Source organism: Phodopus roborovskii, unplaced genomic scaffold (genome assembly GCF_943737965.1).
Source record: "Phodopus roborovskii unplaced genomic scaffold, PHOROB, whole genome shotgun sequence".
In the NCBI taxonomy this organism is placed as follows: domain Eukaryota; kingdom Metazoa; phylum Chordata; class Mammalia; order Rodentia; family Cricetidae; genus Phodopus; species Phodopus roborovskii.
The window spans coordinates 17,276,647-17,290,410 of record NW_026126585.1 but is presented as its reverse complement, the minus strand read 5'-3'; the positions used below and the strand labels follow the sequence as shown (position 1 = coordinate 17,290,410).

Genomic DNA, 13,764 nt, shown 5'->3' with positions numbered 1-13,764 from the left:
GAGTAAAAATGGCTCTTGCTGCCAAACCCAAGGGTCAGATGTACAGTTGTGAGTTACCATGCCAAGCTCAAAACCTTCTGTTAAATTTTTTTTTTTTTTTGAGACAGGATCTCGTGTAGCCCAGGCTTGCCCTCACTTATCGCATAGCTGAGAGTGACCTTAACTTCCTGATCTTTCTGCTTCTACTTCTTCTCTCAAGTGCTGGGATCGCAGGCAGTGCGGCCCATGCCTGTCACCTCCGGCAAATCGTCAAGGGGCTGTGGCCCTGCTGCTTTTACATTGTGTCTGACACCACACCGGGCGCTCCCCATCACGGCCCCTTCACGGGCGGTGAGGGCTTAGGTCTGGACTTAAGAATGGGAGACATTCTCCATGTTTCCACCCATACTGCAGCTCCCCATTCCCAGGCGCAGGACGGGATGAGGGTCTCCCCTGGCCCCAGAGAGCCTGCCTCACCTCAGCCAAGGTCCTGGGTCTAGTTTTTCCCACCGAGCAGAAAATAGCAAGAAAAACAGATGAGAACTGATACCCTGTCCTGCAGGGTCGGCTGGGACCTGGTGCTGGAGGAGCCCCAGGAAAGCTTTACCCTCCCCCCGGGGCCTTCAGGAAGGGTAAGGGGGAGGGGTAGAGGCCCCTTTCCAGGCACCCCTCTCTTCCATCTGGGACAGTGTCCATCTCCCCTGTCATCCTGTCCACATGTGGGTCTTGGGGTAGGTTACCTGGTTCACCCTCCATCTTCGGGTGGTGCCCTTCTTGAACAGGCCCACGCTGAAGCAAAGGGTATTTGGGACCAGCCACCATCTGCATCTAAACGACCCAGTGACATCGAATCCATATTGCCGTGCCAGCTGAACGCCCACACAGTGGCGTTCCCCTGAGACCTGGCTGTGAAATGGCTTTACAAACTATAAAAAAAAAGATACAAAGGAAAGATTTGATGCACGGAGCCAACCCTTGACCCCACCCTTCCTGCAACCCCCCTGGTCTAACCACCTCCCACTAGACAGAGGTCAAGGCGGTAGGTGCCCCGTGAGGAGATCTGTCTTTCGGTGTTCTTTCCCTATAAAATTCTTGCCAGAACTCGCTTCCCGATGTCTGGAAGGCCGTGACAGGGAGTCTGGAGGTCCCCATGAGCCAGACCTGGGTAAGCTGTCTGAGCAGCGCCCGGGCTTAGTTTGCTGAGCTGCTGAAGATACTGGGATGTTGCAGGCGTGTGTTTGTCTAGGGGGTGAGAGCTCAGGCTACCCAGGGCATTTGCAGAGTATTTGAACATATATCACCTCACTCATATATCAATCATCCTTACCCTCTGAGGCAGCAAGGAGGAATTGAGTTAGCAAGCTGCAGACTCAGTGCCCACATCCGGGCCTTCTGAGTACAAAAAAAGTATGCGGCAGCCTGGCTCTTCTGCTGCAGAAATAAGGGAGGAGAATGGTTTCCCGCTGCGGTGGCAGAGCGAGACAGCATTAAGGCTTCTTGATGGCTTGGGAACACAAGAATCCTGCCATCACAGAGTCGGGGGGGGGGGGCAGCCAGGGTTTTGGAGGTGTTAGAGTTGGCTGGGGTCCTCACGATTTTGAATAAAGGGACTAGATATGAGGTTCCAAAGCCCCCTCTAGTGTTGGCCTTTCAGAGGGACCATCTGCTTTCTCTGTTATCCCTCATCGCCATAGCCTGCAGAATCAGGCTGGTGTCATCCGATCCTTCTGGGTCCAGAAGAACCGTGCCTAAGAAAGAGAAAGCTCCGGACTCTTCTGGCACAGGACAGAAGAAAGCAGCTGGAGCCCTTCCTTCACAGCCCAGTGCTCAGGAGGCCACCCTGGCCCTCTCAGGAGCTGCATCGGAAAATAACAGCTGGGCAAGCTGCAGCCACCCTTCCAGCTCCTTGGCACAGGGCTGGGCAGGCCCCAGCCTTTGGCCACTCTCTTCAATGCTAGAGTGCAGGCAGAGGGCGCTATGGCTGGCTTCTGGGTAGCGTGGTTTCAAGGGAAGTGGGAAGCCACTTCCACCCTCCATCCTCAGTGGCAAGGCAGGCTGTCACCTCTGTGTGTGTCTCCTGTGTCTGCAGATCTGGAAAAGGTTGCAAACTACAGCTTGGCATCTCTTTATCGTGATGTGGCGCCCTCATTTCCTAGATTTTGTGCTATCTTCGCTTGATCCAAAATATGAGCTACACAGGGCCGGCGAGGTGGTTCAGTAGGTAAAGAAAGGCACGTGCTGTCATGCCTGACAGTGATTCCCAAGACCCACACAGTGCAAGGAGACAGCTGGTTTCCCTAAGATGTTCTCTGACCTGCACAGGAGCATTGTGGTATAGACACATACACACAGACACAGACACACACACGCACACACACTATATACATATACATACACATATACATATACATATATATGTATGTAATTTAAAATATTTGAGCAGGGGCTAGAGAGGTAGATCAGCTGATAAGAGCACTGGTTTTTCTTGCAGAGGATCTAGGTTCAATTCCCAGCACCTACATTTTGGCTCACAACCATCTGTAACTCTCTTTCCAGGGGTTCAGATGACCTTTTGCTCACCCCCTTGGTAACCAGGTACATACACACAGTGCACATTACATGCAGACAAAACATTACAACATATAAAACCAAGTAAATACATCTTTAAAAATAAAAAATGATAAACAGGTTCTGTTGAGGTGGCTCAGCAGTTAAGAGCACTGGCTGCTCTTGCAGAGAATCCTGGATCAATTCCCAGCACCCACATGGCAGCTCACAACTGTCTGTAACCCCAATTCCAGGAAATCCAACACCCTCACACAGACATACATGTGGGCAAAACACCAATATACATAAAAATAAAAATAAATAAATATGGTTTTTAAAGGATAAACAAATTGAGCTATGTAGAGGCAGAGACTTACCGTGTTCCCGGCACAGAATAGCCCCAAGCAGAAAGCCTCTGACCAATGCCCGCTGAGAACTGCATCCACTCGAGTGTGCCAGTGAGTGAGTGAGAGAGGGTGTGAAGTGATAGCAGATGCTCAGCAAACACCCGGGTTCTTCCCTCAGAACCAGTTCCAATTAGTTGAGCCTTGCCGAGCTTGTCCTTGAGACCGACCTGCGAAATGACTACAAGGGGAATGGGAAGCCAAGGAGGCAGGAGGTGCTGAATGGAACAGAACCAGCGTGGAAAGGACTCCTGGGGTCCTTTTGGTGTGTCTGTCCTCTGGCTGTCTGGGGGAGTGGAGACATGTTAGGAAGCTGTTAGCTTCTGTGTGGCTTTGGGAACCATTTTCAGCCTCAGTCCTGTGGGCTGCCCTTAGACTACCACCCTTAGGGCCGTTACAATCCAACAGTGAGGAACCAGTAAGGTCAAGGCCCACACGTGAGTTGTACTTAGGACATTTGCTGGAAACTCTTAAAAGAGGTCCTTTGTGATTTCCTTCCTTCCTTCCTTCCTTCCTTCCTTCCTTCCTGCCTGCCTGCCTGCCTCCCTCCCTCCTTTCCTTTTTTCCTTTCTTCCTTCCTTCCTTTCTTTCTTTCTTTCTTTCTTTCTTTCTTTCTTTCTTTCTTTCTGAGATAGGGCTTCCCTGTTTATCTCTGGCTGTCCTGGACCAGGTTGTCTTCAAACTCAGAGATTTGCCTTCCTCTTCTTCCTGAGTGCTGGAATTAAAGATTTACACTGGCACAGCCCGGCTTCTGTAATTATTATTATTATTATTTTTAATCACTACTCAGAATTTCCTCTGTGTTGGAGAAATGAGGCTATAGGTTACCAACTGTGGGCGAGTCTTAGAATCTAAAGATTAGGCCCCTGAGCTAGTCTCTCTCTCTCTCTCTGACATGTGCACATATGCACACATACACACATACTCTCTCTTTCTGACATGTGCATGTACACACACACACACACACACACACACACACACACCCTAGGCTATGGAGAAGCCTCCTCTCAGAGGCCTCAAGGGTGGGGCCCACATATCGTCCTGGGGCCACTTCTCACACCCTGTCCATCTTTCCTCCAGGTACAAGACAGTGGTGACTCAGCGGCGGGCGGCAGTGGCCATAGCCGGCTGCTGGATTCTCTCCCTTGTTGTGGGCCTGACACCCATGTTCGGCTGGAACAACCTGAGTGTGGTAGAGCAAACCTGGGAACTTAACGGTAGCGTGGGGGAGCCGGTGATCAAGTGTGAGTTTGAGAAGGTCATCAGCATGGAGTACATGGTCTACTTCAACTTCTTCGTGTGGGTGCTGCCCCCTCTGCTCCTGATGGTCCTCATCTACCTGGAGGTCTTCTACCTGATCCGCAAGCAGCTCAACAGAAAGGTGTCCGCCTCCTCTGGCGACCCACAGAAGTACTACGGGAAGGAGCTGAAGATCGCCAAGTCGCTGGCTCTTATCCTCTTCCTCTTTGCCCTCAGCTGGCTGCCACTGCACATCCTGAACTGTATCACCCTCTTCTGCCCCACCTGCCAGAAGCCCAGCATCCTCATCTACATCGCCATCTTCCTCACCCACGGCAACTCCGCCATGAACCCCATTGTCTATGCCTTCCGCATCCACAAGTTTCGGGTCACCTTTCTGAAGATTTGGAACGACCATTTCCGATGCCAGCCCAAGCCTCCCATTGACGACGACCTCCCAGAGGAGAAAGCCGATGACTAGGCTCTGCCCTGCCGCCTCCAGCCCACATCCCGTGGCTCTCTGTTCAGCCCTCACATCCCAACGGCTCCTCCTCAGCTCCCCCCCAGCTGGGATGTGGGCACCAGGGAGGCTCCAAGAGATGCCACAGAGCAGGGCCCCTTTTACTAGGAGCTAGCTGCCCTGTACCTTGGGGAGCTGGAGGAGGCCCGGGGGTGGGTCAGGCTGTGGCAGGGAACGGGGTGCCCTGAGGTGAAGGAGTGTCTTGTGTGGCCAATACCTGGCTGTTCTACCAGCAGCTCAGAGATCCAGGGCTGGAGTACTCTGTCTCCTACAGACAAATAGGGGAGCCTGCAGTTAGGTGTTGGTGGCCCAAGGAACCAACTTCAAGGAGATGGACAGGGAAACGGGAATGCCCTTCCTTTGCTTTCTCTCCTGTTCTGGAGGAAAGGATAGCAAAGTTCACCTCCGAGTATGCTGTGTTTCTAGCCATACAGGCACTTTGATGCTTGTGGTCTGTACCCCGACAAGCCTGGGGTTATACTTGGGAGAGGCAAAAAGAGGCGAGGAGGGATCGTCTCACATTTTCTTTATTCACAGCCCTGGACTGCCACTGGGTCTTTGAGCGCTGGGAGAATTAGCTTGGTCTAGTAGGTGCTGGCCTCAAATAGCCAGCAGGGGGCAGCACTGAGTCCTTTTGCCCTGATCTCCCTGGGAGTCCCCAATGTAACTAACTTTCTGTCTTCTGGGCCATGGAGTGTCACCAACCCTCAGAGACAGGCCTGGACTCTCCTAGATGACACTATCTCTGCTTCTGGGCCCCAGGAGAAGAGAGCCTAGGAAGGACTGCCTTTGGGAGCCTTCTGCCTGGGTAGGGAGGGAGCTGAGGAATGCATCCAAGAGGGTCCCAGGTGGAGCATGGCAGGCCAGGCCAGGCCAGAGGAGACTACTCTCTCCAGAGTATGAGGGAAAACCTAGATGGTGTTTAAATATCCAAAATTGCTCCTGGGGCGGGGGGAAAACTAAGCTCAGTTTTTAGGGGCTTCAAAAGCTGTGTTACAAATAGAGTATAGATCTCAGTTAGGACCAATCCATACCCTGCTGAACCTGGATCCCTTCCTTGTGTGGAGAGCGACAGGTTCTGAGTGTGAATATTGACTCTGAGTCTTGATTCCCTCAGTTGGAGATAAGGCATCCCTGGCTCTCGAGGAGGTCCCCGCGTCTAATAAAAGACTGTGAACCCTTGCGGAGAGTTCCATGCTGGCACTACCCCAGCACTGTCAAAGGGCAACTAGGCCATCTCAGAAGAGAAGATGTAACGGTGGGGGATGGTGGTGAGGAAAGCTGGGAGAGGGGCGTGGACGCAGATGGAACAAGGAAGGTTCCGGAGATGGTGTATCTGTTGCTATAGTTACACATTTAGGGTAGCACGGTGTGAATCAGAAAGTGAGATCCAGAACATTCACACGTCTAAAAAAAAAAATGTCCCGAGCTGTCGTGAGACCCATCCTGGTGGTGGGAGTGTCTTCTCCCCTGCACCATAGCACAGACACCCATTCACAGAAGCCCTGTGTTATAATGCCACACACATTTATTTGACTGCTTCTCGCCAGTGTACAACTCTGCAGGGGGGGCAGCCTTCCTACCTTTGGGGCACTCTTGTACCCAGGAGGCCTGCCCTGAGCCTCGCCAAGCCCATTCTTGGGTCTGGACTCCAGCCTCTGGTGGAGCCAGGCCTGCAGGTACCAGAGGCCTACGGTCTTGGGTATCCATGGAGAGATGTTTGGGGCCTGAGGGCCTGATCCTCAGGCCTGGAGGACCTGGCAGAGAATGTCCCTCTGAGCCCCGGAATGCGACCAGGCTGCCAGAAGAGATGTTGAGGAGTCCACCCTTCTGTGTCTTTCCTCAGCCGCAGTTCTCACTGCTGTGCGCTGCCTAGTGTATCTCTAGAGACGCCATAGTTCATCCAAAGCCCCAGAGCCTCCAAAGGAAGAAGGCAGGGCAAGGGCTGGCTCCCTACAAAGACAAGGATGCAAAGAGAAACTATGTTTACAGTCACTCAAAGCCGAGACTAGACCCTGTCCTGTGACACCCGCTTCCCTTCCCTCCTGGCCCTCACCAGCCCCGCCCAGCCCTACCCTGACCTCACCAAACTGAACATGCATGCGATCTGTGTGCTGTCTTCCTGCCTCCCCAGCCCCTCTCCAGTAGATTTTCCCTCCCCACTCCCCTCTTCGGCCATGCTGTCGCTGGAAGGAGTGGCCTCTCACCTGTGTCCTTTGCAGTGTCTGCCCAAATTGCTCCTCAGTGTGTGGCAGAGGCTGAAAGAGACCCTACAGCTTAGAGCCTGAGAGGCTCGAGGTCAGTGATCCCCAGTGCCCCGGTCCCCAACTAGAGAGAGCATCTTCCCACCTGGAAAGTCACCCAGACTCTCCTTGACCCCTCCTGCTCCTTGTCTCCTGCTCCAGTTATCACTCTAAGCTGTGTCTAGTCCAGCTCCAAAGAGGGACTCTGTCTGTCCCTGGGAACTAAGGGAGCCTTCAGACTCTCACCTTTGACCTCCAACCGGCAATCCACAGAGGCCTCTCCTAGCACGTTGATGGCCTTGCAAGTGTAGACCCCAGAATCAAAGGGGCTGGGCTTCCGGATTTCCAGGGTGCAGACCCCTTGTTCAGAAACTGCCCGATACTTGGGGTCACCCTGGATGTCCATCTTGTTTTTCATCCAGACGATCTTGGGCTGCGGGCACACGGTGAGATGAAGCAAAGCGACAGCATGGTTGGAACCAGCTCTCAACAGAGAGTTCCAACCCCACTGTCCTTGCCCACCCCACGCCCAGGGCCCCTCACCTTAGGCGATGCTCGCACACTGCAGAATAGTTGTGTGTTGTAGCCAGGAGTGGAGGTGTGGTCAGCCAGGGGCTGGGTGAACGACGGGGCTTCTGAGAAGTCTCGCTCAATAAACCCCTTAGGTTTGGCAGTGATGTCTGGGTTCAGGGGAGAATTTGAGGTTATAGGAGTGGAGGGGGCTTCAGAAAACCGGCCTCAACCCCCCAGGCTTTGGGAAGCTCGGCGTGGTCAACATGTGGAAACTGTCAGGCACGAGAGAAAGCCTAGCTGAGGAGGGCGGAGGCCGGTCAGGAGGAGAACGGGGGGGGGGGGGGGCAGGGAAAACCAGAGCCGCAGGAGCAGGACAGAGTGGCAGAAACTGAACATCACATTCCATCTCCGTCTGTCTTTGGGACCTGAGTGGCTCTCCTTCATGTTAAACACGCAACCCTTATGGCCATGCTGTTCCGGTTGATGTTCCAGGGTGAGTGAGATGCTCAGGGGGTAAGGGTGCTTGCCACCAAGCTCGACACCCTGGGACCCGGAAGGTCGAAGAGGGGAACTGACAAGTTGTCCTTAGAGTCCACATGCGTGTGTGCATGTGAACACACACACACTCACACACAAATAAATGTAATTAAAACGAACAATAATTAAGAGTGTGTACGTTGTGGGGAGGAGCTGTAAATACCGTAGTCAGTTTTTGTGGGAGGAGGTGCCAGACTTTACAGGTTGCCAGTCATGGACACGTTGCCCTTCAGCGTGTGCGCCTGGGAACACTGTGCAGGAGACCCAGCGACTTCTGGGATGATAGACGCCTCAGTCTTAGAATAAGCACACAGCCTCCTGAGGGGCACTGCTCATTTGCACGGCTTTGCTGTGGTGTTTGCTAGAGTCTGTCAGTCACTCCCTGTCAGTGTGTGGACACATTTGTGCGTACGCGCCTGCAGAATTCTGATGGGGGGAGGGAGGCGAGGGAGGGGCGGGCAACAAACATTCCAGGGAGGGCAGTGACTGAGGGGAAGCCTAGAGGGATGTGGGCACGCGGAGGAGGAAGAAGTCGTTGCAGATGTTGGTATACTGGCGGCGCTGATTTTGGATTCCTGGCCAGGTTCAAACCCACTTACCTGCCTTCTGGATGTGAGCCAGCTCCTTGGTGGTGGTGGCTAGATCACTGAGGCCACACAGGTTTTCTGAGAAGACCCGGAAGGAGTAGGAGTTGCCAACGATGAGGTCTGAGATGGTGCAGGTAGTAGGATGGTAACGCTCCAACACGGTGAACCATTGCTACGGGGACCATGGCTGGGTTATGCTCAGCCCTTTCCCAGCCCTCGTCTTCCCTGCTCACGCTAATCCCGCTCAGAGGGGCTCATGCCATGCCCCAGCTTTGGGAGGCTGAAGCCTTCAACCCTGGGCCTGAGGGACTTGGAAGTAGGAGAGGGACTTCCTGGGCCACTCATGAGTCTCACTACCCAGCCCCCAGCCCCCAGCCCCAACCACCTGCATCAGAGTCTCCATTTAGCAGTTTCCCAGGTGATTTGTATGCGTGGTAAGATAGACCCATTGCAGCCCAGGGCGGTGCACCCCGAAGACTGAGGTGTAGAGAGGGCAAAGCTTGCCAGGACCATACAAGGAGTCGGCAGTAGCGGCTCTAGTCTTAGTGGGATGGACCTTTGTGTCCCGGACCCCTTCTTTCGCACCCGTTACACCCCAGCCAGCCTCACCCCTGTCTTTTTGTCTGCCTTCTGCACCGTGTAGCCCAGGAGCTCTGTGTTGCCTGTGTCCTGGGGTGGAGTCCACTCGAGGGCAGCGTTGCAACCCCAGACATCCAGCAGCCTGATGCTGCTCGGGGGCCCGGGCTTCTCTGCGGGTCCAGATTATGAAGGGAAGTGAGGAGGAGCAGGGCTGCGACACACCCAAGGTTTGGCGCATGCACTTGCCATGATACCCTAGCCTTCCCTCGCCCACCACCAGGTCTGGGAGGGGAGGTGGGGGACGAGGGGCTTGAGGCAGCCCTTTCTCCTCTGTCCGTGTACCAATCACGAGGATGTCAATGTTGGCCTTGGCTTCCAAGCCTTCCAGATGCACAGTGAGCTCGTAGCGGCCCGAGTCTGAGCGCTGAGCTGAGCGGATAAAGAGGATGGAGTCCTGGTCTCCGCTGCGCACATTTACCCTCTGGCTGTCCAGGGCATGGCCATTGTGGGTCCAAGAGGCCTGCGGCTTGGGCTTCCCCTGACGAAGATGGGGTAAGTGTAGATTGGTACAGGTACCCCACTCTCGCCCTGGAAACCTGTCCCGCTGATCGCACAGTTGCTGCCCAGAGCCATGTCTTCTAGTGTGTGACCCGCCCTGGCGCCGGCCTATCTGTCCACTCACAACTGAATGATATGCAAAACTGGGAAGGCAGCCATCTCACGGGACCCTCACGGGCAGACTCCAGTGAGAGTCCTGACATCCCCAGGTGTCTCCTGGCACACAGGCCCCTCCTGACACACAGGCCCTTACCGGCGAGGCATGCTTACCTGGAAGGGGATTTGCAGGTTGACAGATTCTCCCACCTGTCGGATGTAGGTCTGCCGAAGGTGTCGGGGAACACGGATCTTGGGGGGTTCTACATGAAAAGAAGCGTCCGGGCTTAGCCCAGTCAAGTGAGGACTTCTGAGGCAGAAGGGGAAAGCAAGTGTAGGTCCCTGCATAGACACGCCAGCTCCTATTTAGTGCGTTCCCGAGGGTTTGGGCTGCTGCTTTGCTGGGAGGACAAAGCCTTCAACACTGAGATTTGAGGGACCCAAATCCCTTAAGGCCTTCGGGTTGCTGAGAACTGAGACACTCCAGAGAGGTCAGGGACTCTACAGTGTGAACCGGTTGGTATCTCCGGCACGCCCTTGGCGCCTCAACCTTGCCAGGCTGGGATTTACCCTGAGGCCCAGGCATTCTCAAGCTCCAGATGGGCCTGGATGGCTCTCTGTCACCCCCTGGAGGGAGGCAGGTTCTGCACCTGTTGACCATGTGCCCAGGGAAGGGATGAGTGTGCCTGAGACTTCTGCTGATTCTGGCAAGCAACCCAGGGACCCAGGACCTCACTGCTCAAGCCTCTGCCTCCAGGCCTGCTGGCAGGCTTGGGCTCTTTGTAGAGAAGCTAAGGCAGGTACCCAAGCTTCTTCCCCTGCCAGGCCTCTCGGTCTCCCAGAATTATGGTGGTAAGTCCTTCCTGAAGCCTCTGGGCATTCCAAGAGAAACTGGCATCGGCTGCCATTCTGGTCTCCGGGGAACGGTGTGGGGACTGAGCCTGAGCCTCCTAAGCAGGACAGGTGGCAGCAGTTGGTCCGAGGCATGCAGGAGGACAGGAGAAGAAGGAACACTGTGTCTCCGTGGATAAGCTGAGCAGGCAGTTGGCTTGGGAGCGCCTTGGTCTGGAATGCCCCAGGGACCTCTCCAGGAGGTCAGGCATGCTTGGCAGCTCCAGGTGGCAGAGCAGAGAGGGGGCAGCTGAGCAGCTGAGGATCCCTGCCCTGCCCACGAGAGGTCCGGCTTGTTTTATAGCCCCTTCCTCTCTCTCCAGGAATCCCCTTCTCTCCTGCCAGAGGAATTTTAATGGGGAGGTGGGTGCTGAGTCTGGTTTGCCCCTTCAACACCAGGTCTCAGAGTCTGAGCTTCTTGGCCCCCCCCATCCCCCGGGCAGGCCTGGGACTCTGCCAACCAGAAGGACATCCTAGCACCTCCAGGCTAGAGTTAGTACAGGCATCCTGCTGCTTACGTGGTGGTGGGAAGTGTGGTGTCTCACCCAGATAATGTCCTGGCCTTTGAAAAAAAACCACCAGAGCAGATGTTGAACAGCTAGCTTGGTGGCTGTGAACAGTCCTGTGTGGGTGTCAGAACCTGAGACCTTAGGTCACTCTGCGAAGGGCTCTGGGCCCTTTGGGAATCTGCCTGGTTTAAATCAGCTATGACAATCTGGGTTCTGGCCTTCCATAATGGCAGACCCTAAAGCTGTGGTTTTGTCCTTGAATCCAAATTTGAGCCCTCCTATGGCTGTGTTGCCCCTCTTCCCAGATGCCTGGTCTGGAAATTCAGGCTCTATCTCCAGCCTCCGTCCATCCCTCAAGGAGCAAGAAGGAAGATGGAGAGGGTCTTAGACCACCTGCTTGCCCACGTCTCTCTTCACCCTCGGGCCCTGCACTGTCCCCAGAGACCTGAGGTCAGACCAAATGACTCACTGTCATTAACAGTCTGAAACTTGAGCAGCTTTGGGAGAGGAGTCAGGGAACTAAGGCTAACGCACCCTGCAAATAGAAATGTTAGCAACAGGGACAGCAGCTGGCCTCCAGGTCCTCACGGAGGCACAAAGGCCTCCATGGGCTCTTTTCACACTTTTCCCAGCTGCCTCTTCCCTCTAGGACCAGAGTACATCGGGGTGCATGGGGGGCTTCCCTGTATTTCAGAGCCTCTGGGGAGTCTGGAACCCAGGTTTGAGGAAATAGAAACTCAACTCCATGGCTTCAGGGATTAAGATCAGGAAAAAGTAAGAGTGTGTGGATTCTAGGGCTGGGAGCCTGAGCTTCATCTCTGGGCAGCAAGGAGCTGCTCCTTGATGGTGGTGGTGGTGGAGGCGGGGGGGGGGGGGGGGGGGGGGCTGGACCACTCAGGGAAGTGGCTTCTTAGACCTCCTTCTTGCTTCTGAAGAACCTGAGCCTTTCACAAGGCAAGGCACGTTAGCATGTGGCTTGTGCATGTGAGTGTGGGATGGGGGAAATGGCTGCCTGCGTCCCATTGGCCATGGCCTCAGTTTCCCCGTTACATCCAGCCCGTGAACGAGAGGCGATGGGGGGGAGGGGAGGGATGTTACCAACGATCTCTTGGATGTGGACAGGATGGTCCAGGACAGCTGCGGGACCAGCGCCTGCGGAGCTTACTGCAGTCACACGCAGGAAGAACTTGTCCCCCAGGGCCAGGTTTCGAACGGTCTGCTGGGTCACCATCACAGGCCGGGGATTCACAGGCACCCACTCTGAGGCTGAGGCAGAGGGGAATGTCTGGGTCTTAGTAACATGGCAGGGGCTACCCTCTCACGTTCTTTCTTTCTCAAGTGTGGTGGACAGAGGCTGACCTCGCTCTTGGGCCATAGTCTCCCTTGCCCCCTCCCCCGAATTTGTAGCATGAAGTAACCTCAAAGATAGCTGGTGTTAGAGCTCTGCGACAGTGGCCAGAGAAGGTTGGACACATTCACCAAGTCACACAGCAGGCAGGGGCAGAGACAGAAGCCAGGCTGAACGTGGCTGTCAGGGACTACCTTAACTAGCTTTCCTCACCATTTTACTGTCCCTCCTCTGTATCTCCTGCCCCCTTCTTTCTCCTGCATTAACTCCCCCCTGAGAATGGTCCTCGAGATTTAGTACCTCCTTCCCTTCTCATTATACCAGTGCCCCCCACCCATTACTCGGAGGCTCCCTGGAGCTGGAGGACGGGAGGTCTCCTGAAGTCATTGCACCTCTTTTCCTGCAGAGGTCCCCACGGAGCCATGGGTGGAAACCAGGCAGTTAAGACCACTGCTTACACCTTCTCAGACCATTATATCCCCTTGGACTGACCCATTGCAGGGACTGGGCTCGTCCCTGCTGTCCTAGCCCGCCTCAGCTGGCTGGAAGCAGGACTCAGCCTGATACTCACCTCCCTCTCTACAGAGCTCCAATACATAGCCTTGAAGCCCCAGCTTCCCCAGCTTCTCGGGGGGCTCCCAGCTCACAGTCAAGGAGCTGTGGCTCACATCCTCCAAGGTCAGCTGCAATGGGGCACTGGGGACATCTGGGGGGGAGGGACAGAGTAGATGAAGAGTCTGCCCCCCCTCCCCCGGCCCCGATTACCTGCCTCCCTTCTCCACCTGCCCACATCTCCAGGAACCTTCACTAGGAGGTTCAGACTTAGTGGTTGCTGGCTTGGCAGAGGCTTCAGGGGCCGCAGGGTCCAGTGCCTGAGACTCAGGCTTCTGTGGCTCTGGTGCCTGCTCTTGACCCGTGGACTCTGGTGCTGCTGCCTGTCCAGAAGGCTCTATGGTGGGCACCTTGGCAGGCTCAGGCGCTGTCTCCCCCAGACTGGAGACAGGAGCCTCAGAGGTGGCTTTCCCTGTCATTTCTGAGCTGGTTGGGGCAGAGGGAGACAAGCTGGAGTACTTAAGGGTCAGCAGCTGGTCTGGACCTCCAGTGTGCCTGAGAAACCCAGGTCCAAACTTATATAGGCAGGGGCTGCCCCGCCCCCTGGCTCACCATTCCCAGCTGTGGGGTCAGGTCAGGCAGGGGGACAGGGGGGCAGGGAT

At 55.1% G+C, this 13,764-nt stretch overlaps 2 protein-coding genes across 3 annotated transcripts in view; one reads left to right on the top strand and one right to left on the bottom strand.

The window, feature by feature from the left end:
- The window catches only part of Adora1 (adenosine A1 receptor), a 31,560-nt gene extending 26,878 nt beyond the window's left edge, over positions 1 to 4,682 (top strand). For both annotated transcript variants that reach the window (XM_051203932.1, XM_051203931.1), the window contains one exon: positions 4,011 to 4,682. In XM_051203932.1, coding sequence (XP_051059889.1) covers positions 4,011 to 4,650 — 640 coding nt within the window. In that variant the 3' untranslated portion in view covers positions 4,651 to 4,682. The remainder of the gene's footprint in view (positions 1 to 4,010) is intronic.
- A 2,431-nt stretch (positions 4,683 to 7,113) lies between these two features.
- Positions 7,114 to 13,613, bottom strand: Mybph (myosin binding protein H). The gene is made up of 9 exons (XM_051204021.1): positions 13,353 to 13,613; positions 13,122 to 13,256; positions 12,301 to 12,468; positions 9,977 to 10,065; positions 9,491 to 9,686; positions 9,179 to 9,318; positions 8,582 to 8,741; positions 7,476 to 7,612; positions 7,114 to 7,365 (listed from the first exon to the last, which is right to left on the bottom strand). Exons 1-9 carry the CDS (start codon positions 13,579 to 13,581, stop codon positions 7,114 to 7,116), a joined length of 1,506 nt encoding a protein of 501 aa, XP_051059978.1. The 5' UTR covers positions 13,582 to 13,613.
- Between the last annotated feature and the right edge of the window lie 151 nt (positions 13,614 to 13,764).

Bases quoted from the DNA above. Each gene is read 5' to 3' on its own strand.
- Mybph (XM_051204021.1), bottom strand. From the start codon at position 13,581: ATGACAGGGAAAGCCACCTCTGAGGCTCCTGTCTCCAGTCTGGGGGAG. The intron at 10,066-12,300 runs GTAACATCCCTC...CTTTTCATGTAG, and splicing joins CCACATCCAAGAGATCGTTG to AACCCCCCAAGATCCGTGTT. The intron at 9,687-9,976 runs GTAAGCATGCCT...CATCTTCGTCAG, and splicing joins ACCTGCAAATCCCCTTCCAG to GGGAAGCCCAAGCCGCAGGC.